The 20,294-nt window shown below is 42.0% G+C and overlaps 1 protein-coding gene across 2 annotated transcripts in view; it reads right to left on the bottom strand.

Annotated features, from left to right (window-relative positions):
- GPC6 (glypican 6) overlaps window positions 1-20,294 on the bottom strand; it is a 1,126,030-nt gene that overhangs the window by 93,568 nt on the left and 1,012,168 nt on the right. Inside the window, exons 6-7 of one of the 2 annotated variants that reach the window (XM_021065371.2) lie at window positions 6,586-6,729; window positions 2,045-2,074 (exon numbers count right to left, since the gene is read on the bottom strand). In XM_021065371.2, coding sequence (XP_020921030.1) covers window positions 2,045-2,074; window positions 6,586-6,729 — 174 coding nt within the window. The remainder of the gene's footprint in view (window positions 1-2,044; window positions 2,075-6,585; window positions 6,730-20,294) is intronic. The other variant, XM_021065372.2, reaches the window with a different exon arrangement.

Here is a 20,294-nt window from a genome sequence, read left to right as displayed (position 1 = left end):
ATCTGGCCTTGACCCATTTATCTTTAGAAAACTAATTAAAGTGCAGAATCTGGTTTACTCTTGTTATGGAGGTTTTAGTTTCTCCTATTCAGGCCAAGCAAAGTCGGAGGGTGTTTGTGCCTTGTGTGTGTGTATGCCTGTGTCCGTGTGTCTGTGTCGGAGCGGAAAATGGGAAATATCAGTTTCACCTAAAGACGGTGGCTGAGGCTCTAGATAATAAAGCAGTTTCTTAAACACAGCCTGACATCCTTTTGAAATGCAAAATAGTGGATTGAGCCGGATGCAGAATCCTTTGAGGTGACAATGAAATGCCATGGCAATTTAAAATGAACAACAGACAGTTTCCTGTATCCTTACAACTAAGACCTCCTAAATCACACCAAAATGGTCCCAAAGAGGCATGGAAGAACATTTTTACGACCAGCATTTTACTCCAAAACTGGGATTAACCATCAGGCAGGAACCGGTGCCAGAATGGGAGTTGCTTTGTCCATTTTGTTTCTGAACAGGAAGATGAAGTGCACGGCTCGATGATATTTTATAAGAACTTATATCTACACGTATTGATATTACAACAGATTTGTCACCAGTGGCCATCCCAATACATTTCAGAAACTGCATTGTGTTTTCGGAAGAACCATATCCAGGATCAAATTTCGGATCTGGGGTGTGGGGGGGTGCTCTCTAAGGAAGGTTATAGCCACAAGCAGGGAGGTCCAGCATACTGGGGAGTAGGTGGGGATAACAGTATGACTTTCACTCTTTCCAATATGATCAAAGACATCCTTCTTTTTGGAGGACACTACAAGGGTCAAAATAACCATCAGATAAGGAGATGGAACTGGCTGAGCTGCTGGAAAATCAGGAGGCACCAAGAGAACGCGTTGGAGGGGGCTGGTGCCCACTCTGTCACCTGGAGCTAGTCGAGTGGCACCAATTGGACTCAACAAATAGAACCCTGACTTATCCCACCCACTTATGTTTGCTTCTCCCACTTTCCACTTAGCACCAGGAGACCTGAAGCTCTCTGTCTTCCCTGTTCCTGCCTCAAGATCTTCCCTTCCAGAGAATTCCTGCTTCAGATTTACCTCTTAACTTTCTTTTATCCCAACTGCCCTGGGCTCAGAGAGCTGGAGGAAGGAAGAGGAATATTACTCAGAGGACATTTTCTTTTAAACAAATGCATTTTAAAGGAGGAATTTTAGTTGCAGTGTTACCACTGCCTGAATTTAGGGCCAGGCAGTAGCCCCACGATGTCATAGGTGTGTTGCATGAATAGATGAGCTCATCAGATGAGTGGCATCGTATCATCTGGGGCCATGATGCTACACAGGATTCAAGTCTTTACTAAGTGGTAGTACCAGCATGGAGGGGTATTATGAAATATTATGGATAACTTAACTCTCTGATTATTATGGTTAATTAGGTAAAGTCAGGTCGGAGAATCTGGGTGTGCCTGTTCTCATTCCCAGTATAAACCACTTTGGAGTAAAAAAATATCCAGTGCTTTCTCCCTAAATACTCTGAAAGACATCAGTAAATTTGAGCAGGGAAAAAAAGAGTAAACAAGCCATCCCACAAACTATTTCTTACCCCCTTAAATTCTCTATGTCCCAGCTAATGGAAAAATTAGCTCCTTATGCATGAGAGCTGATGTTGGCTTGTTATTATTAGCGAGGTAATTATTCGCTCAGCACAAGAAGAAAAAAGCCAATATATTCTATCAGGGAAGAGCTAGTTTTTCAGGCAGACTACACTTAGTCTGAACATTGGGAGAGAATTTAAATCAGCCACCAAATGAGCTCGTCTTTCACAAAGCTGAGATTGAAAACCTTGCCATCGGGAAAGAATACCAAAATGGGCATTAACCATAAACACCAAGCTGAGAGGAAGCTACTAAACCCGCTGGCCACGCACAGGGTTCAATTAGCTCTCTAGACAGTTTGGAAAGAGGACGTGAAGGTGGGATTTCTCAGAAACTCTCCGGAATGACGGTACAAAGACAAATGGGGATGAGAGGAAGAAGGAGAAGACCAAAGCTTACACTATGTTGCATTGTCCTCCACACAATCCTCTGGGAAGCAAGAGGAAAACAAATGCAAAGGAAAAAGAAAGAGAGATTATTCTATACATCATAGCACAGCACAGGTAGAGCATTTAGCTTTGCGGACTGGCATTCCTTCCACCCCCGCCCCCAACTCCCGCAGAAGGACCAGTAGAAATTTGAGAGTCTGCACACACAGTACGTGAAGTTGAATACTTACTGCAGATTCTTTGGTCTACCTCATTGCCAGCTTGATGAATTACCTTCCAGGTCTAGGTTTTGGTTTTTTTTTTTTTTTTAATCTACTTTAATAAAATACATTCCTCAAAGATGCACAATTTACAGAACATTTTTGCTCTAACGAATCAGCTGTAGTAAAATCAGGCACACTCCCTGCCCAGTTGTGTTCAGGAGCTGTATATATAGCCTGTTGCGTGGTAACCTTCTGAGCTGCTTGTTCTTTACAGAGGATGATCTGAAGCACCTTTGTAAGCTCAGATCTTAAAAATCCAACTATTTTTGTGGATTTCTTTTTCTACTTCCGGTGAAGTTCCAGTGGCATTTTCTTTAAAGAAATCATGGTTTTACAGCACATTACTTAAGAGAATTCACAGCCTATACATTCTAATCTCCCATAGAGTAATCTCTCCTTGAGAGCAAATAATCACCTCTGTTTTCTTTTTTAATTGAAAATCAGTAACAGTGGGCGGGGACAAGAAGGACTGCTAGGGTGGGGTTGGGGACAAGAAAGAGACACATGTTGATGGGACTAGTTTGTTAACCTAATTGGTTGATGGCATTGGTTTCTTGGACAAACCATGGCTGCTGGCAGGAAGGACTGTAGTATTCTCTGGTGAGTCAGCTTTCCATCAGCCAGGGAATTTATACAAGTATATTCATTCATTATTGGATAATAAAAATAACTTTAGGGCAGTATGTCTGAAAGCTATACTGAAACGGTTTTTTACGCCCGTATTACTTTGGAGAACACACGGAATGTTTCCTAGTGATATAAAAGAATTGACCACTTCCCCATACATGTAATAGATTAAATGATGGGAGTGATATATTTTTAAATTTTTTGTCTTTTTGCTATTTCTTGGGCCGCTCCCGTGGCATATGGAGGTTCCCAGGATAGGGGTCCAATCGGAGCTGTAGCCACCGGCCTACACCAGAGCCACAGCAACTCGGGATCCGAGCCGCGTCTGCAACCTACATCACAGCTCACGGCAACGCGGGATCCTTAACCTACTGAGCAAGGGCAGGGACCGAACCCGCAACCTCATGGTTCCTAGTTGGATTCGTTAACCACTGCGCCACGACAGGAACTCCTGTTTTTGATTATTTTATATAAGTTTTAGCAGCACTTTACCCAGTGTGGGATTAGGAACTCTATTTCTAAAAAAAAAACCCCATAATTTTTACCACTTCATTTTTATTTAAAAAATAGCTTTATCATAACTGATAAAATAACATTTACTGACAGATCCCAAAGGTAACGGCTACAGGTACTAATTGTAAATGGTAGTAAGACGCAAATCTCTGAGAACGTCATCATTATTTTCACTTTGGCAAAAGGGGCAGGGCGATTGGGACCGTCTTTTGAAGCTGTCCTCTGAAGCATTTTCTCTGCTGAAATATTGAGAGAAATGAAAGGAAATCTTTTCCAAGTATCCTTTACTGGGACACAGACATCTTATAAATATTCAGGAAACATCTTTTCAGGGGAAAATGAAAACAGTCCTGTAAAGTGCTACTAAAACTTACATAAGATAACTGAAAACAAAACTCTCTTTTAAAAATGTATCATTTCCATCATTTAACCTCTTATTGCACGTGCAGGAACGTGGTTTATAGACCTGCTTATAAACCTTCCAAATAGGCAGTAATATATGGCAGACCCATCAGACTCTTCACCAATGCATGTATCTTGAAGATGATTTTGTCTGCCGGTTGCACAGCAGAGTGTGGCCAAGATAACGGCACCAACCTTTCTACTGTTCAGAACTATGTTGACCCTTCGAAGGGATGAAGGCTTTGGGGAAGGCCATGGCCACAAGTGGAGAATCTGATGTTAGCTTTGGGACTAGCTTGTGTTTCTCAAGAATAACCTTGTCTAGGTCCTTTCGATGTGGAAATAGTCTCTTGGTCTTAGATGCTGGCCAAGTATTTCCAGGTAGGTTTATGGCTGGCTGTGAATTATAAAGTGCTAATTCTTGCATTTTGGAAAGGAATCGGAATTTAACTGAACAACAAATGAATACCTCTATTATTCTCCCTTATGGAGCCTGAAGCCACATCTGTGAGGAAATAAGTCCCACGTGCTATCGAAGAGCATTTTAAAATAAAAATCGGCTTATTGATTTAAATTCCCGTGCACTGACTCTGGTCCTTATGTATCTTGAATTTGGTCCTTGGTTTTTTTTTTTTCTCATGATGATATGATTAACTGTTACCAATTATGTTCAGAAAAAAATGATTATGTATCTTTTGGGGGTACATGAAATGGAAGATCCTTAATCAGTTTGCAGTTGCCAAGATTCTTCAAGACTCATATTTCAGGCATTTTGAGGATGATCCATGAAGTTTCTTTATAAAAGGTTCAAATTCCAATTTTTCATATCTACTAGATTGTAAACATCACATGAAATGCTCAAAGTCTTGATGTTTTATTGAAGCTTAACTGAACTGTGTAAATGCCGTAGCCTTGAGAAAAGTATTTTTCTCGCTCTACTTCCCCTGTTTGAGTGTGTGTGTGTGCATGTGTGTGAGTGTGTGTTTGTGTGTGTTTATCTCTCAGGGGAGGAGAGAAGACTTCTGTTTCAAAGGCAAAAGAATTAATTAGAAGTCGTAGATGTCATTATATTGTTCAAAATCAATGCAAGTTAAACCGCGTGCATAACGTACCCCATCTGTTTACAAATTTTATTTTCCCGTGTTAAGAACATTTAACCTGAGATCTATCCTAACCAGTTTTTAAGTGCATGACACAGTGCTGTCACCTAAAGGCACAATGTCATACAGCAGATCTCTAGAACATATTTCTCCTGCATTGTGCTCTGTTCTTAGAGTTTATGAAAATTCTGAAATGCCTGAATTGTCTCAATAACTAAGTTAGAGCCAACTAAAAAAAGGAAAAAAAAAAAAAAAAAAGGAGGAGACAAGAGGGGGATCAAACCCATACTCAGAAATTGTGCTCTGATGAAAAGGATCTTGACGTAGAAAGGAATTTGGAAAATAAAAATGCAAACAATGCAACCGAATGAAACCATCATTCCTTTACAAATAGCTAGTTGTTTGGTGGAAACTAATGGGTCGATCTAAAGAAAAAAAGGGACTAATTTTAAACTTTTTTGGACACTGAGTAGAGAACAGATAAAACTAAGGTGAAGTACAAGGTTGAAGGAATTATCCAGACGACCCCTTTTTCAAAACCGACCCTGAAGAGTGGGTTTTATTTGCAAATACACAGTAATAAAATTTAGTGGTTAATGACTCCACTTACCCCGTCAATTTGGCACTTTGTGGATAGGCCTTTGTGTTGTAAGTACATTTCATTTTTATAGAGAGAAATGCTTACATGGACTTACTTTTGAGGCCAAATGCTAACAATTTAATCGTAGGAGTTCTACTCTGTAGCAGGATATTAACTAAAATGATAAAGTAATTTATAACAGGGACTAATAAAAGTATTTTCATAACCAGAAATCTTTGAGATCTGAGTTTATATGACATAATCAGATGTGGTTCAAGTGTTTTATGACCTTAAGGCTTTTGTCTGTGAATTTTACATCTAGATAATTGGCAAAGCAACATTAACAGCACTAACGATTACAGGTATATAAATGGTTTATAGCGCTATAAATTGTCTCGAAAACAACTGGGTCATATTTCTTTGAAATTATGAGCTTTTCATTTTTACAGCAAAATTTGATGTTTAAAACACATTAAAATTGTGTTTACTATATTTATGGCTGCAATCTCCAAGTAAATTGTTTCAATGATAGATATTTGGTCCCTTGCCACCCATTTAAATGGATCAAAGAGGAACCATTTCTAAGGATTCCAACTTTTAAAAGACACACAAAAAAGGGGGAAAATGGTTGTAACACTTACTTGGGGTCTCTTGGCAAGGTCTTTCAAACAGAAAACTTTGCATATAAGGAACATTTCTAATCGAGGGGCCCTGTATCATAATTGAATAAATAAGTGAAGCAGATGAATAAGAAATTCACTATTGTAATTATATCTCCAGAAGATATAGTAACTTAGCCTTGAAATGAATATTTCAGAAGAAATATGGAGTTGAAAATTTGGCCACCGCATGAGGGGATTAATAGCGATAAGACTTCTTAAGCAATCTAATTCTCAACCTAAAAGGAAGATCTCATTACGTTTCAATATTCTCATTAAGACCAGGAGCCGATCTAAGAATGAGATGACTTTTACAACCAACTTTTTCAGAATCCCATCACATCCTCTGAAGAATAACCTTGGGAACAGAAAGCGGCCGCAAGGACCATCAATCCGAGACAACTCACCAGCCGGTCCAAGCTCGTGCCTGCAGCAGTGGTTGGTCTTTCCTCAGGATTGTAAGGCCTGAACCGTGTATTAAAGTTCTCAGGAACTGCGCGGGCAGATCTGAGAGCTGGGGCAGGTTTGGGCTGGCCACATCCCTGAAAGACCTGGAAGAACCATTGAAAGGTTAAGAAAATTAAAAAAGTGAGTTTCTTCCTAAGTTCATGACGCCAAAGCAGCCAGTGCACTGGCTTCCACCTGTTTCATGGAAGGCTGACCTCCTATACACTCCGATTTGAAACTTAAACAAATACAATCAGTCATCAAACAGAATTACCCAGTCAGGTGCCGTGACTGATGGCCTGACTCTTATTTTCAGCATACACAGTCAATCCTTATTACGTATGGATTCCTTTTTGTGAATTTGCCTACAGTGGATGCTCTCCATATCCATGGATTTCACATCTTCAAATTCAGCCAACCTCGGATCAAATTCAGTTTTGGTATCTGCAGGTCTCCTGGAACTAATCACCCGCAGATACAGAAGGAAGACTGTACTCCATAAAATTAGTTTGTGACCCCCAAATAAATACTCAAGCATTTCTGCAGACATGGGCAGAGCGGCAAAGTTCATGAAGTCCAACAAAGGGAAATTCTGCCTTCTTGTTTCAGCTTTCATGCTGTAAACAAATGCCCTTTTATTGGTCTATTTAGTGCCACATCTTTTTTTTCCCCTACACTTTCGTGCTTTTATTAGGCCCTTTCCCTGTTTAAAGCAGCCCCCAACTATATGGCTGAAGTGTTATCTCACGTTCCTAAGCACAAGAAGGCTGTGATATGCCTTATGGAGAAAATATGTATTTTATTTTATTTTATTTTTGTCTTTTTAGGGCTGCATCTGTGGCATATGGATGTTCCCAGGCTAGGGGTCCAATCAGAGCTGTAGCCACTGGCCTATGCCACAGCCACAGCAACGTGGGATCCCATCTGTGTCTGCGACTTACACCATAGCTCTCAGCAACGCCATCGTCTTAATCCACTGAGCAAGGCCAGGGATCGAACTGGCATCCTCATGGATACTAGTGGGGTTCGTTAACTGCTGAGCCATGATGGGAACTCCCGTATTTTTTTTTTTTTAATTATTTTAATTATTATTATTATTTTTTTTTTTCATTTTTGGCCACCCAGCAGCATATGGAGTTCTCGGGCCAGGGACCAGATCCAAGACACAGTTGTGACCTATATGCCAGATCTTTCAACCCATTGTGCTGGGCCAGAATTTGAACCTGTGTCCTGTGCTGCAGAGATGCTGCTGATCCCATTGTGCCACAGCGGGAACTCCAGAAAATATGTAATTTAGATAAACATCATTCAGGCGTGAGTTATAGTGCACTTGGCCATGAGTTCAATGTTAATGAATGAACAATGTATATATCACGTTAGGTGTCTTTCAGGAAAAACACTCATAAAATAAGGTTATGTATTAACTGGCTAATAAAAATGTGGCTAAAGGCTTGAAGAAGCCTAACCTTGTATTTCCTGTAGGAGCAGTGGTTCAGTAATTGCAAGTTCAGTGTTTTCAGCGACTTATAGAACGTAGCTATATGCAAATAATGAGAATTGGCTGGATTAAAAATAGGAATAGCAATAGTTACTTTCTAGGATGATTTCAGGGTGAAAGAAATTGCTTCTCAGACATTTTTCATGGACTTGAACTTAGCATTCAAGAAACATTCATTTGGGATCCTTGGTATTCTGACAAAGTACTTTATGGGCAGCATATAAGGCTAAATAACTTGAGTGTCTTCTCTTTGAATAATGAAAACCTCTACTGGACAAAGTCTTTGCAAACACTCTCATGAGCCACGGTATGGAAACAGGATGAGCAAACGTGGATACAGTCTCTCTAATGACCGTTTCCTCTAATTTTGTCGTTGACAGCTGTTCATGTCACAATTAGGGTTGCCGTGGGAAATCAAACATTCTATTGTAATGATCTCAGGGACAGAGCTGTTCGTTCTTTTCCACAGTGATTTCACTCAGGGTGGTGTGGGGGTCCCTCCTTTGCTGGTTTGGAAGCTTGGTATTCTTGCAGGTTATCAAGTGATAATCCCTTTACCAGAATCACAGGCGCTCTAGTAAGTAAGTAACATGTGCAGGCAGCTTGGATGAAGTTTTAACTTTCCGATTCTTCCATTTCTACACAGGAGATGATTCTTCTCCTGGATACCTTTTGCAGGAAACTTTTCGGGACGACTGCTGCCATCCCGTTCTTAACTTACGGGTGTGTGTTTAGAATGCTTTCCTTCTGGTTTTGTTATTGATTCTGCGTTAGCGCTGAAACAAGCATTTTCCATCGGGTGTGTTATGGGATTTCATTGAAGTTCACAGGGGGCTCCTGAGGGCCATGGCCAAGGACACATCCCACCTTGAGACCCAATTCATTTAGTTCTACCACGACAGCTGACTTCCTTTTTTGTTCTGTTTAAAAGTTCTCCTTCCACTCAGCACTTTGCGGAGCGGGAGCACTTTGTCTTGGCATTCGTGGAGATTGGTCTTAACACACTATTGATTATTCTCCTCTCACACAATTTCTGAAGTTGATGGTGTAAACCAGTGTGATAAAGACAGGGGCCCCTTCCTCCCTGGTGCCTAAATCACTGCCCAGCGGCAAGGTCATTGCTGATGGAGAGCGTTAACATTTCTAAAGCTCCAGGGTTCTGCCGAGTGTGCTCTTTGGGATTGCCTCGAAAATGACAGCTGACTTTTAAAAAGTGTAAAGCCCAAGGCCAAACAATATTAATGGCCTTGCCGAGATTTCTTGAAGTGGGGCACCGAAAGAGTTAACAGACCTCCTTAATTTGCTCTTGGGAAAGAATCTGGCTCACTGGCTGAATTAAATCAACGGAACAAGAAATGCCCTGAAAGAATATTCGGGCCCCAGGGGAGATGTTTCCTTGCAACAGAAAAACTTATCATTTGTTTGCTTTTTTATTTTATTTTATTTTATTTTTTGAGAGTGTTAATTATAATCATGGAACAGAGGTTCGTTAATATAAGTCGTTTTCTGTTATTCTTTTCAGGTTTGGATTTTGAAGATGACTTCAGTGCAGAAATTGCTGCGTGGTCTGTGATCCAAACACAGACTGTGAAGGAAACACAGACCCCTCATTATTATGGAAATAACACCTCGCCCCATAATCAGGTGGAAACCTACATAGACATTTGTCACAATATGTCAAGATATGAATCGTGAAGGCCCTTCAACACAGAGGCTATTAGACCCTTTGGAAAAGGGAATGGTCGTAAGAGACATCCTTCAGTATAGAAGCGCCAAACTTAGGGATCGAGAGCTGCTCTTCAGCATTTTACAAAACCTGAAACAAACAAACAAGCAACCAAAAAACCCACTTGCAAAGGAGACCAGAGCATCCACACACGGTCTTTGTTTGGGAATGATTTAAAACACCCGTCTGATTCTCGCGCAGAGGATGTATCCTAGACAACATAGATGCGTCAAAGACCTTAGAGGAAGTACCAAGTGGAAATTAATAATTTCATTCTTTAACACACGCGATGTATGAGCCAGACAAAGTGGTTTTAAGACATGGACTTCATGGGGTGGTGGACAAAAGGAATTCCCGTGCGAAACATCTGGACAGGGTCACAGACCATTTCCTGAGCCTGCCACGGCAGCAGGACAGTCAGGTGAAGATTTGTGGCTCTGAGGCTGTATGACTACAAAGAACCAAGGAGCTCTCTTCCTGGTGGCCTGGGTGCCCCGCGATTTTATGCTTTGGATAAGGGTAAAAACAGAGGAGTGAATAATATTGGGAGGAAGGGTCTTAGGTTAAATGAATCTATAAATCAAGGTTCTCCCCCAAGGAGGGTTCAGGACCAAAGATGCGGATTTATTAGCCTCAAGATGATATTTAAAACCGGAAACTGGTTGCAGACATCAAGAGAAGGTGTGTAGGCAGGTGGGGCTGAAGGGGCTAAGGACAGCCTAGTGCTTTGCCAACAGTCAGAGAACCTCCCTGAACTTTAGTTTCTTTCTTTCTTTTTTTTTTTTTGGCTTTTGTCTTTTTGTTGTTGTTGTTGCTATTTCTTGGGCCGCTCCCGCAGCATATGGAGGTTCCCAGGCTAGGGGTTGAATCGGAGCTGTAGCCACCGGCCTACTGTAGCCACCGGCCTACGCCACAGCCACAGCAACGCGGGATCCGAGCCGCGTCTGCAACCTACGCCACAGCTCACGGCAACGCCGGATCGTTAACCCACTGAGCAAGGGCAAGGACCGAACCCGCAACCTCATGGTTCCTAGTCGGATTCGTTAACCACTGCACCACGACGGGAACTCCTGAACTTTAGTTTCCTCTTCTGTCAGATGGGAATAATAATATTATTTACCACACACATAGGCAGTGAGGATAAAATGCAATACTTAAGGCAGGAAAACAGACACCAGTGTCTGGAAAAGTAGGTGCTGGATAATAATTAGCCAATTATGTTATTCTGCAATTAGTCCTTTCTAGTCTGTTTCTCTCTCTCTCTCTTTTTTTTTTTTTTTTGTGTCTTTTTAGGGCTGCACCTGTGGCATACGGAAGTTCCCAGGCTAGGGGTTGAATCGGAGCTGTAGCTGTGGGTCTACACTGCAGCCGTAGCAATGCTGGCTCCGAGCCGTGTCTGTGAAATACACCACAGCTCACGGCAACGGCAACGCCAGATCCTTAACCCACTGAGTGAGGCCAGGGATCCAACCTGCTTCATCAGGCTACCGTATGCTCTGAAAAGGGAGAAACTCATTTGCAGTGTTTTCCCAAACTATCTGGCCCAGGGTTCTCCTGGAAGTTCTCACAAGGTGTTCCAGGGAAAACACTGGGGCCCTCTGTGAATTTCATTTTAATGAGCCAAGAGGAGAGGTGAAGCAGATGCAACTGCATTGACTTAAAGGTATCTGGAAAGGCACTTCCCCCTTTACTACCTTTTTTTTTTTTGTCCTTTTAGGGCCACATCCACGGCACATGGAGGTTCCCAGGCTAGGAGTCTAATCGGAGCCATAGCCACCGGCCTACGCCACAGCCACAACAATAGGGGATCCAAGCTGCATCTGCAACCTACACCACAGGTCAGGGCAATGCCAGATCCTTAACCCACTGAGCGAGGCCAGGGATGGAACCCACAACCTTATGGCTCCTAGTCGGATTCGTTACCCACTGAGCCGTGACGGGAACTCCCCCTTCACTACCTTTAATTGGAGAGAAGAAACACTATTTTCAGATACTGAAGTTTTTCTCTTTACAACAGAAGTTTCCGGAGGATGTGGCTGTAGGCTAAGCCACCCCCTTGTGGAACTAACCACCAGGTCTACTCCCTGAAGAAACGGAGTCAGTATTAACTCCTGCTTGGCTTGCTCCAAGGGATGTTGAAAGGGATAATTAGAAAATTTGGAAAAGTGTTTGGAAGTCCCGATGTAGACAGATGCTACAGAGGTAGGAAGGAATTATCCTTCCCACTTGGCCTCACAAAACCTGTGGATTTGGGGAAGCTACCTGGCTCAGAATCCTCTTTTAAGAGGATTACTAAGATAGTGTCTCTGAGTATGTCGGCATTCTGAAATTAAAGAAGCTGACATTAAAAATAGAAAGAGCTGGAGTCGTGGCCTAGCGGTAACGAATCTGACTAGTATCCATGAAGTTGGGGGTTCGATCCCTGACCTTGCTCAGTGGGTTAAGGATCCAGCGTTGCTGTGGCTGTGGTGTAGGCCAGCAGCTGCCACTCTGATTCAACCCCTAGCCTGGGAACTTCCATGTGACAGGGGTGTAGCCCTAAAAAGACAAATAAAATAAACAAAATAAAAAATAGAATGGGCTGAAAGAAGAGATGGTTCGTTGTTTTGGAGGGACAAGAACGAGGGGCCATGTGCAGAGACACCAGAGCCCTGTCTTCAGTTGCTGGGTTTGCGCATTTTTTCTTCTAGAACATCACAGCATCTTAACATACTTCCTTAAAATAAAATAACACTGCATGCACTGCATGCCCATAGCTTTAGACCTCTCTCTTTGTCTCCTTCATCTTCTGCAGGTCGAGTATATGTTCACCAAAGTTATTATTGGCAAATCTGAGAAGCAATGGCTGCAGAGCAATCCTGTTTCAGCTCCTGTTTTTTTTTTTTTTTTTTTTTTTGATTTACCTTTTCAGATTCAACTCAGTGGCTTTTTATTCTGGTGGGAAAGATGTTGCTATTCCCTTAAATCATTTTGAAATTTTCCGCCAGAACTCTCATCTTTTATATTGGTATAGGTGACAAGTAATGCTACCTCGATTTAATTGGACTGGATGTTTTCAGTGTAAGTGATGTTTTCTTTGTTTATTGGATTCTAATTTATACTAGAGTGTTAATGAAGGAACTATTTGTTAGATGACTACTTGGGGAAATCAAAACGATCCTTTTTTCCCAAGGAAACAGAAGCTACTCTATCTGCATATATTTTGTTCAAATGTAGCCATTATTTTCATGAGAGACAGATGTGACAGGAAGATCATGAATAAAAGTCTGAAAGCTTGGAGTCCTGGTTTTGGTCTTTCTCCTTATATTTGTTCTCCCCAAATCTCAAGGCTGTTATGAAGATAAAATGACATGATGCTTACAAAAGACACTGAATTAATGAGGTAAAAAGATGTATTCTTATTCTACTGAAGTAATCTGTAATTAAATAGGACAATAGCAGGTAACAAATCAAATCTAGGGACCATGTAGAGTGATGAATGAATAATTTAAGCTCTAGGAAGAAGAGGATCTTAAGCATTTTGCTCATCATTGGACCCCAGAATCTTAAAAAAAAAAAAAAACGCACACATAACAGTGTGCATTTAAAAACAAATTGAAAATGAAAGATGATGAATAAATAAAATTTCTAGCCATAATTTCTCCCTTTTGCAAACATTGATTGAAGGCAATTAGGAGGTCGATTTCTGTAATGAGGAAGAAAAGACAGGAAAGGAAAGAGAGCGAGCGCTTATTGAGTGTCTGTGAAGGACCAGACTCACTCTGCCGTGTTTCACACACTCCTCTCAACCGTCAATTAGCTCTTCAAAATCAAAGTGGAACGTTTTCTTCCTTTGGCTTCAGAAAATACAATAAATCCTTCAACCACATTAAAAAAAAAAAAGGTATTTTTCTAGCTCCATTTACTGCACCAAACTAAAGTAAAACCAAATCACCAACTTTGTTTAACGGATAACTAGAACCAAAAAAAATCTGGTTTCTTGATCATCTGGTAATAGCTCCTCACTGGGTTTGACTGGACAGTTAGCAGAAAATAGGCTTGACTCTCTGTCAGTGGGAAAGCTATGAGCAAGTCTTCTAGAAAGAACTGGGCTCCCATCTCAGGCAGTGGCTGTTTCCCCATCCTGTCCACGGCGCCTGCACTCGGTTGAATGGCATCCCTGTCGCTAATCCTCCAGGCTCAGCACAGGGCTGGGGGCCCTTCCTCAAAACAGAAGTGAAACATGAAGGCTGAAATGGGTGTCAAGGGGACATCCACATGTCATCAGTCAATAGACACGAGTAAGTTAAAATAGTAAAAAAAACCCTTTTCATTAGAAGTAGTAGCAAGGAAAGCCCCATCATCACTGAGATACAAAATTAAACTGACACCCTCGAGCCTCATTTTCACACATTCTTTTCTGGTTCCTAACAACAATCTGCTAATACCCCATGGAGCGTTTTCCTGAATATAAATTTAGAATTTTTTTTTTTTTTTTTTGGTTTGTTTGTTTTTTATCGTTTTAGGGCCACATCTGCGGCACATGCAGTTTCCCAGGCTAGGGGTGGAACAGAGCGGCGGCTGCCAACCCACGCCACAGCCACAGCAATGCCACCATCCGAGCCGTGTCTTTGACCTACATCACACCTCACGGCAACCCTGGATCCTTAACTCACTGAGCGAGGCCAGGGATCGAACCTGCATCTTCAGGGATACTAGTTGGGTTCGTTAACCACTGAGCCATGATGGGAATTCCTAAACTTAGAATGTTTTACTAATGACTTCTTTCTTTAGATATAAAATCATTATGTTCACCATAAAAACATTTTAAAAAATCAATTTTTAAAAAATTTTTTCACTTTTATTAGCGTGCCAATTTTCATGATGGATTGCCCTTCAAGAAAACAGGCTTTCTTTCATTCTGTGACTCCAAACAATCTCTCATCTTCTTCCTCTTCTTTCCTCCTCCTTTCCTTCTCCCTCCAACTTCCTCTCTCATTTGTGTCCTCTTTTTTGCTTTGCTCCCTGATTCATGCTTTTCTTTCCTTAAAGATTGATTACGATGGTCCCTTGGCCAAGTTCTCTGGCAAACTCGAAGTCTCTGATGGGTCCAGGATCCTGTGCAGAAAATTCTGGGTTGGACTGAATCAAGTCAAGGCATCAGTTTCGGTTTTGGCTGTTTTTCATTCATTGGCTTTCATTTTCAAAAGCCAGCGATCTTGTCAGTTGCAAGGTTTAAAACGCTGACTCCTGATGCTTACGCGGCTTGCATCCAGGATATGTCAGCTGGGTCGCGTGCTCCCTAAAACCGTTTCTTCAGTAAAAGCAAATTCCTTCCAATTGCTTGAGAAAATGATCCGCACTTGCACCCCTGGAAGGGTCTGCGTTCCTTCGGCAGCAGTACACCTTGATATTTCCTCCCAAATGGTGAGCAGGGAACAGTTACAAGGAACTCAACATAGCGTATTTTGAGGGTAGGGAGAAAAACAAAATTCCTAACTCTCTTGTCCTCGCTAAATGATTATTTCATATGCTCTTTGTTTATAAGGTTTAAAGCAGTTCTTTACGATTACTTTGTGGAATTTACATAAATATGTAAATTTCAACAGCCTGGCTCTGTCTCCTTTATTCCAACCACCACTTGATGAATATTGGTGGACGGTCCCTGTGGCCAGACTTAGGTGCTGGGGATATGGCAACTGGCCATGTCCCTGGTCTCCTGAGGGTTCTGACAAGAAATCAGGCAATTACAGTAAAATGTATTAAGTGCTATAGGAGCACCCATGAGGAGGGGCTAACCCAGACGAGAGAGTCAGAGAAAAGCCTCTTGGGACAGCAGTGAGGTGCTGGAATGGGTTCTTACTGGCTTCACAAGACCATGGGTTAAATTTTTAGGACTTCTGCAAGCCCGTCATTAAACAGAGTGATTATGAAGAGTTAAATTGTATAAACGTAAAATGATATAAATTATATTAAAACCAAAGGGAATCTGTACCCCAAACTCATAACTTAATCATTTTACTGTTATCTGTGCTCCTAGGGTGACTGATGCCAAGTGTATCTATCCGGGGGAGACATCACATTGTAGTGTCCTCCTCTGTGTTCAGTTGACATCCTGTTGGTAGCTTGAAATTTACATCCTAGGGATTGGTAAATCCTATATCCTAGCATGTTTTCTGCACAGAGACCTGGCTGTACAAACACTTCCCAGTATACCACTGAATCTTGCCAGGGAGATGAGGAAATAGTTGGAGTGTGTCTGGTGAAAGCTGCATATTTGGGGTGTTGGGGGATGGAGAGGCTAGAAAGAATGTTCCAGGATGAGGAACAGCATGTGCGAAGGCTTGGAGGTGCAAAGACTTCTTCCGAGCAACAGAGTCAAGGTCATTTTGCGTGTCGGAGGCACACAGAGGTTCTCTCACCTCCTAGACTCTACTCCTATGGGGACTTAAGCTCTGTTGGTTGGTCTTATTCATTGCCATGTTCACAGCGTCTAGCATTGTGCCTAGCAGAGAATCAGTGCTCAACAGTTACTGGAATAAAACAGACTCACAGACATGGAGGACAGACTTGTGGTTGCCGCAGGGGTTGGGGAGAGATGAACTGGGAGTTTGGGGTTCGTAGTTGCAAACTATTACCTTTAGAATGAATGGGCAATGACTGGGTCCTGCTGTATAGCACAGAGAACTGTGTCCCATCTCTTGGGACAGAAGAAGACGGGGGAGGATATGAGAAAAAGAAGGTATATATACATGTGTCTATGACTGCGTCACTTTTCTGTACAGCAGGAGTTTGCACAGTATTGTAAATCAACCATACTTTAATAAAAAAATTGAAAAATGGAATAATTTAAGGTGGGAAGTATGGTGAGTGGTGGACCCAGAGGGGCAGGCTGAGGACTACATTATGCAGGAACATATCTGGGCTTTATTCGTGGGGCAACAAGGAGCCAGGGAAAGATATGAGGCAGGGGAGTACTGTGTACGCTTGCCGTTTCAGCAGCTCCTCTGGCTACAGCATGGAAAGTGGATTGGAACATGGTAAAGCCAGAGGTAGGGCATTAATTAGGAGGCCACAATCCATGTGTCAGAGGATAAAAATCAGAGGAGCCGCTGTGGATGGATTCAGAAGGTGTGTGGAATGACCATTTAAAGGGTTGCATTACGGAATGACAGTGAGGGCGAGGGGAAAGGGATTGGCTGGGTTTGAGGCTAGGACGAAAGAGCCGGAGAGGGGGTGTCCTCTGGGCTGGAGACCCCTGGGGTGGGAAGGGTCTGTGGGAGGATGAGGAGCTCGCTTTGGATGGTGTGTTTGAGGGGGCGGGTGGAGGTGTGTTGCAGGCAGTTGGATAAACAGGTGGAATCAGGAGAGTAACCTGGGCTAGAAAGAGATTCGAGATGAAAACTCCAACCATGCTATAGAAAACCTAGACATTTGTATCTGAGATGTTTCAAATTTTCAACCCAAGAATTCTTTTTGTTACCCACCCCTACAAACCCCATGTTTTAAAACCACTGTGTCTAGTTCAGAGAGTACATGTATTCATAAAGAAATGATGGGTTTTCACTTTGCTGGGCATCTCAGCTCTTCGGCTGATAGTTAAGATACACTCTAGGACAATGAGGAGGTGAAATAAAAGAGGTGGGTAGGGAGTTCCCATGGTGGCTCAGTGGGTTAAGAACTTGACATAGACTCCGTGAGAATGCAGGTTCAATCCTGGGACTTGTTCAGTGGGTTAAAGACCCTGTGTTGCTGTGGTTGTGGCGTAGGCCAGCAGCTGCAGCTCCACTTTGACCCCTAGCCCGGGAATTCCCATGGGCCACAGGCACAGCTATAAAAAGAAAAAAAAGAAAAAAAAAAAAAAGAAAAAAAAAAAAGAAAAAAAAAAGAAAAAAAAAGAGGTGTGTAAAATGCATTAAAAAGAAGAAGAGCTACAGAAAACCATATATAATTCCCAATTTTCTGGCAGAACAAGTTGCTATAAAAGCATAGAGGGAGCTCCTTCCCATATTTAGCTATGGGCTGGCCGGGGCAATGACTATCAGAAGCAAACCAGACTGCATATTCCCGAGGAGAAGAAAAGTGCGGAGACCTGGGGCTGTTTGCTTATTTGTGAAACTGGGCAGAGGCCACCGAAACACTTCTAATGCAATAATCTGCTGCCCATAGGAAGCAGGGCTCGAAGGAGGCAGTTTCTCCTCTTTAAAGGCAGGAGGAGACGGGAGAAGCCTCTCTTTCCCGAGAGCAAGAGGGTATCTCGCTCTGCTTCTCGGAACACACTGAGTATTGAGAACTGCATCAAGTTTCAATCACCTAGTCTCGAGTAGACTTCATTAAATGTAATCTACTCATCTTTTGCCCTGAAGTTAAAGCGAAAGAAAATCTTAAGATAAATCTCCAAAGGTTAGAGATAATCAAGAGTTTCCCTTTATCATCAAAAGGAGAAAAAACCATTTTTTTAAAAAAAGCTTTTACATGGAAAGCAAGTTAAAACTAGTTTGCGTTGGATGCATTTCCTGTAAACGCACCATAAGCATTTTTTTTTCAGCCTTCATTTTACTTTATGAAAAAAGGTGTCTTTTTCTCCCACCCTGTTTCCAGCATCTGAAAAATGTGGCTCTGTGAGCCAGTGCTGTTGCAAACAGGGTAGGAACAGATTCTGGTTTTCTGTAGAGAAATGCAGAAAGCAAATATGTTTCAAGGTCACTGCTTCTTGGTGGAAGATGACAAGTGAGAGCTGGTGGGCAGAATATGAGCTTTGAAATTTGTATAAACTGAGAAAAGATTCTGAATCTAGAAACCCCTGAGAACTTGCTCTTTTCTTTCCAAAACAAAGCTAAAAGAGGACATGGAAATAGAACCCGGAGCTTTATAGAGAGGATGGCCATTTGCTTTCTTCTCAGATGAGGCAGAAGGGATGGAACCGCTTCTCAAGGGAATAGACCCATTATTCCCTTCCTGTAAGAATAATGTGCTTGGGAGACTGGGGCTAGTAGCTGCAGACTATTGCATTTAGAATGGATAAGCAGTGAGGTCCTGCTGTATAACACAGAACTCTATATCCAGTCTCTTGGGATAGAACATGATGGAAGATAATGATTAAAAGGTTGGTTGAATATATATATGTATACATATATGTGTATATATACGTACATGTATAAAAGAATGAATATATATGTTTACATATATACGTGTGTGTGTGTGTGTGTGTGTGTGTGTATGTACACTGGGTCACTTTGCTGTATAGTAGATATTGGCACCACATTATACATTAACTATACTTTAATATAAAAAAAATAAAAGAATAATGTGATGGCAGACCGAGGAGTGAGAAATTCCTCTAAAACCCGTTGTTCTGCTGGCCTTGGTGGGACCCGCGGGCACAGACCTGAGCTGGATTGCTGCCACTGCCTCCACCCACTCTACTCTGCCCTCGAGGCTGCTTTCCTCCCATGGCCTCGTTCATTAGACCTCAAGTCAATGCCATCGCCACGTCAAAGGCCACAAAGACATATATGTCCCTTTCCAGGTGAGTCTCTGCCACTGAAGACACACCACGCATACGTGGCTTTAACTGCAGCTGTGGGACTTAGCAAAATCTGCTCGTCTGATCGCAGAAGCTCTCCGACCCTCAGGGATGAGGCCAAACCATAGCGTCAATGCGCTTCAGGGTTTCTGTACTATAGACACGGGCAGCAATGACCATGAAAAGGCGTAATTTGATGAGCGGTTTTGATTCGACATAGTCCCCACGAAGCATTTTACATGGATTATAGCCTTTCGCTCTCAAACAACTTTATGAGTAGATACTACCAGCTTCCTCATTTTCTTAAAAAATTGTATGGCCACACCTGAAGTTCCCAGGATAGGGATTGAATCCGCTGCAGGTTCTTCACCCACTGTGCCACAGGGGGAACTCCTAGCATCCTAATTTTAATATATCTATACATACGTGTGTGTGTGTATACACATATATACATTTTTTTTTTTTTTTTGCCTCCCTCCAGTGTATGGAGTTCCCAGGTCAAGAATCAGATCCAAGCTGCAGTTGTGACCTGCATGGCAGCTGCCAGAATATCAGATCCTTAACCCACTGTGCCAGGCTGGGAATCAAATCTGTGTCCCAGCACCCCAGAGACACTGCTGGTCCGTTGCATCAGAGCTGGCACTCTGATCCTCATTTTTAATGAGTTAATTGAGCTTAGACAGATAAGTAACTTGCCCCAAGTCACACAGCTGGTAAAAACCAGATCCCAGGTTTGTCTGAGGTCACAAACTGATCTTACAACGTTTATGCTATTTTAAAGACTATGAGATTAATTTCAAGTATATCTTAAGGTTTTTTCTATTCTTCATTGTTGAAGTCTTTCTGGCATAATACGTTCATGTTTTGAATTCAACTTGGCAAAATGTGCCATTGCTTCCGTGTAAAATGGCACGTTAGAATGTCTGCAGAATATGAGACT

The sequence above is a fragment of the Sus scrofa genome, chromosome 11 (genome assembly GCF_054392235.1).
Source record: "Sus scrofa isolate SSC_HxYL_T2T_F1_AM1 chromosome 11, Sscrofa_HxYL_maternal_Yorkshire_Landrace_v2.0, whole genome shotgun sequence".
Classification (NCBI taxonomy): Eukaryota; Metazoa; Chordata; class Mammalia; order Artiodactyla; family Suidae; genus Sus; species Sus scrofa.
Note: the sequence above shows the minus strand (reverse complement) of the source record. Positions and strands in the feature narration are given on the sequence as shown.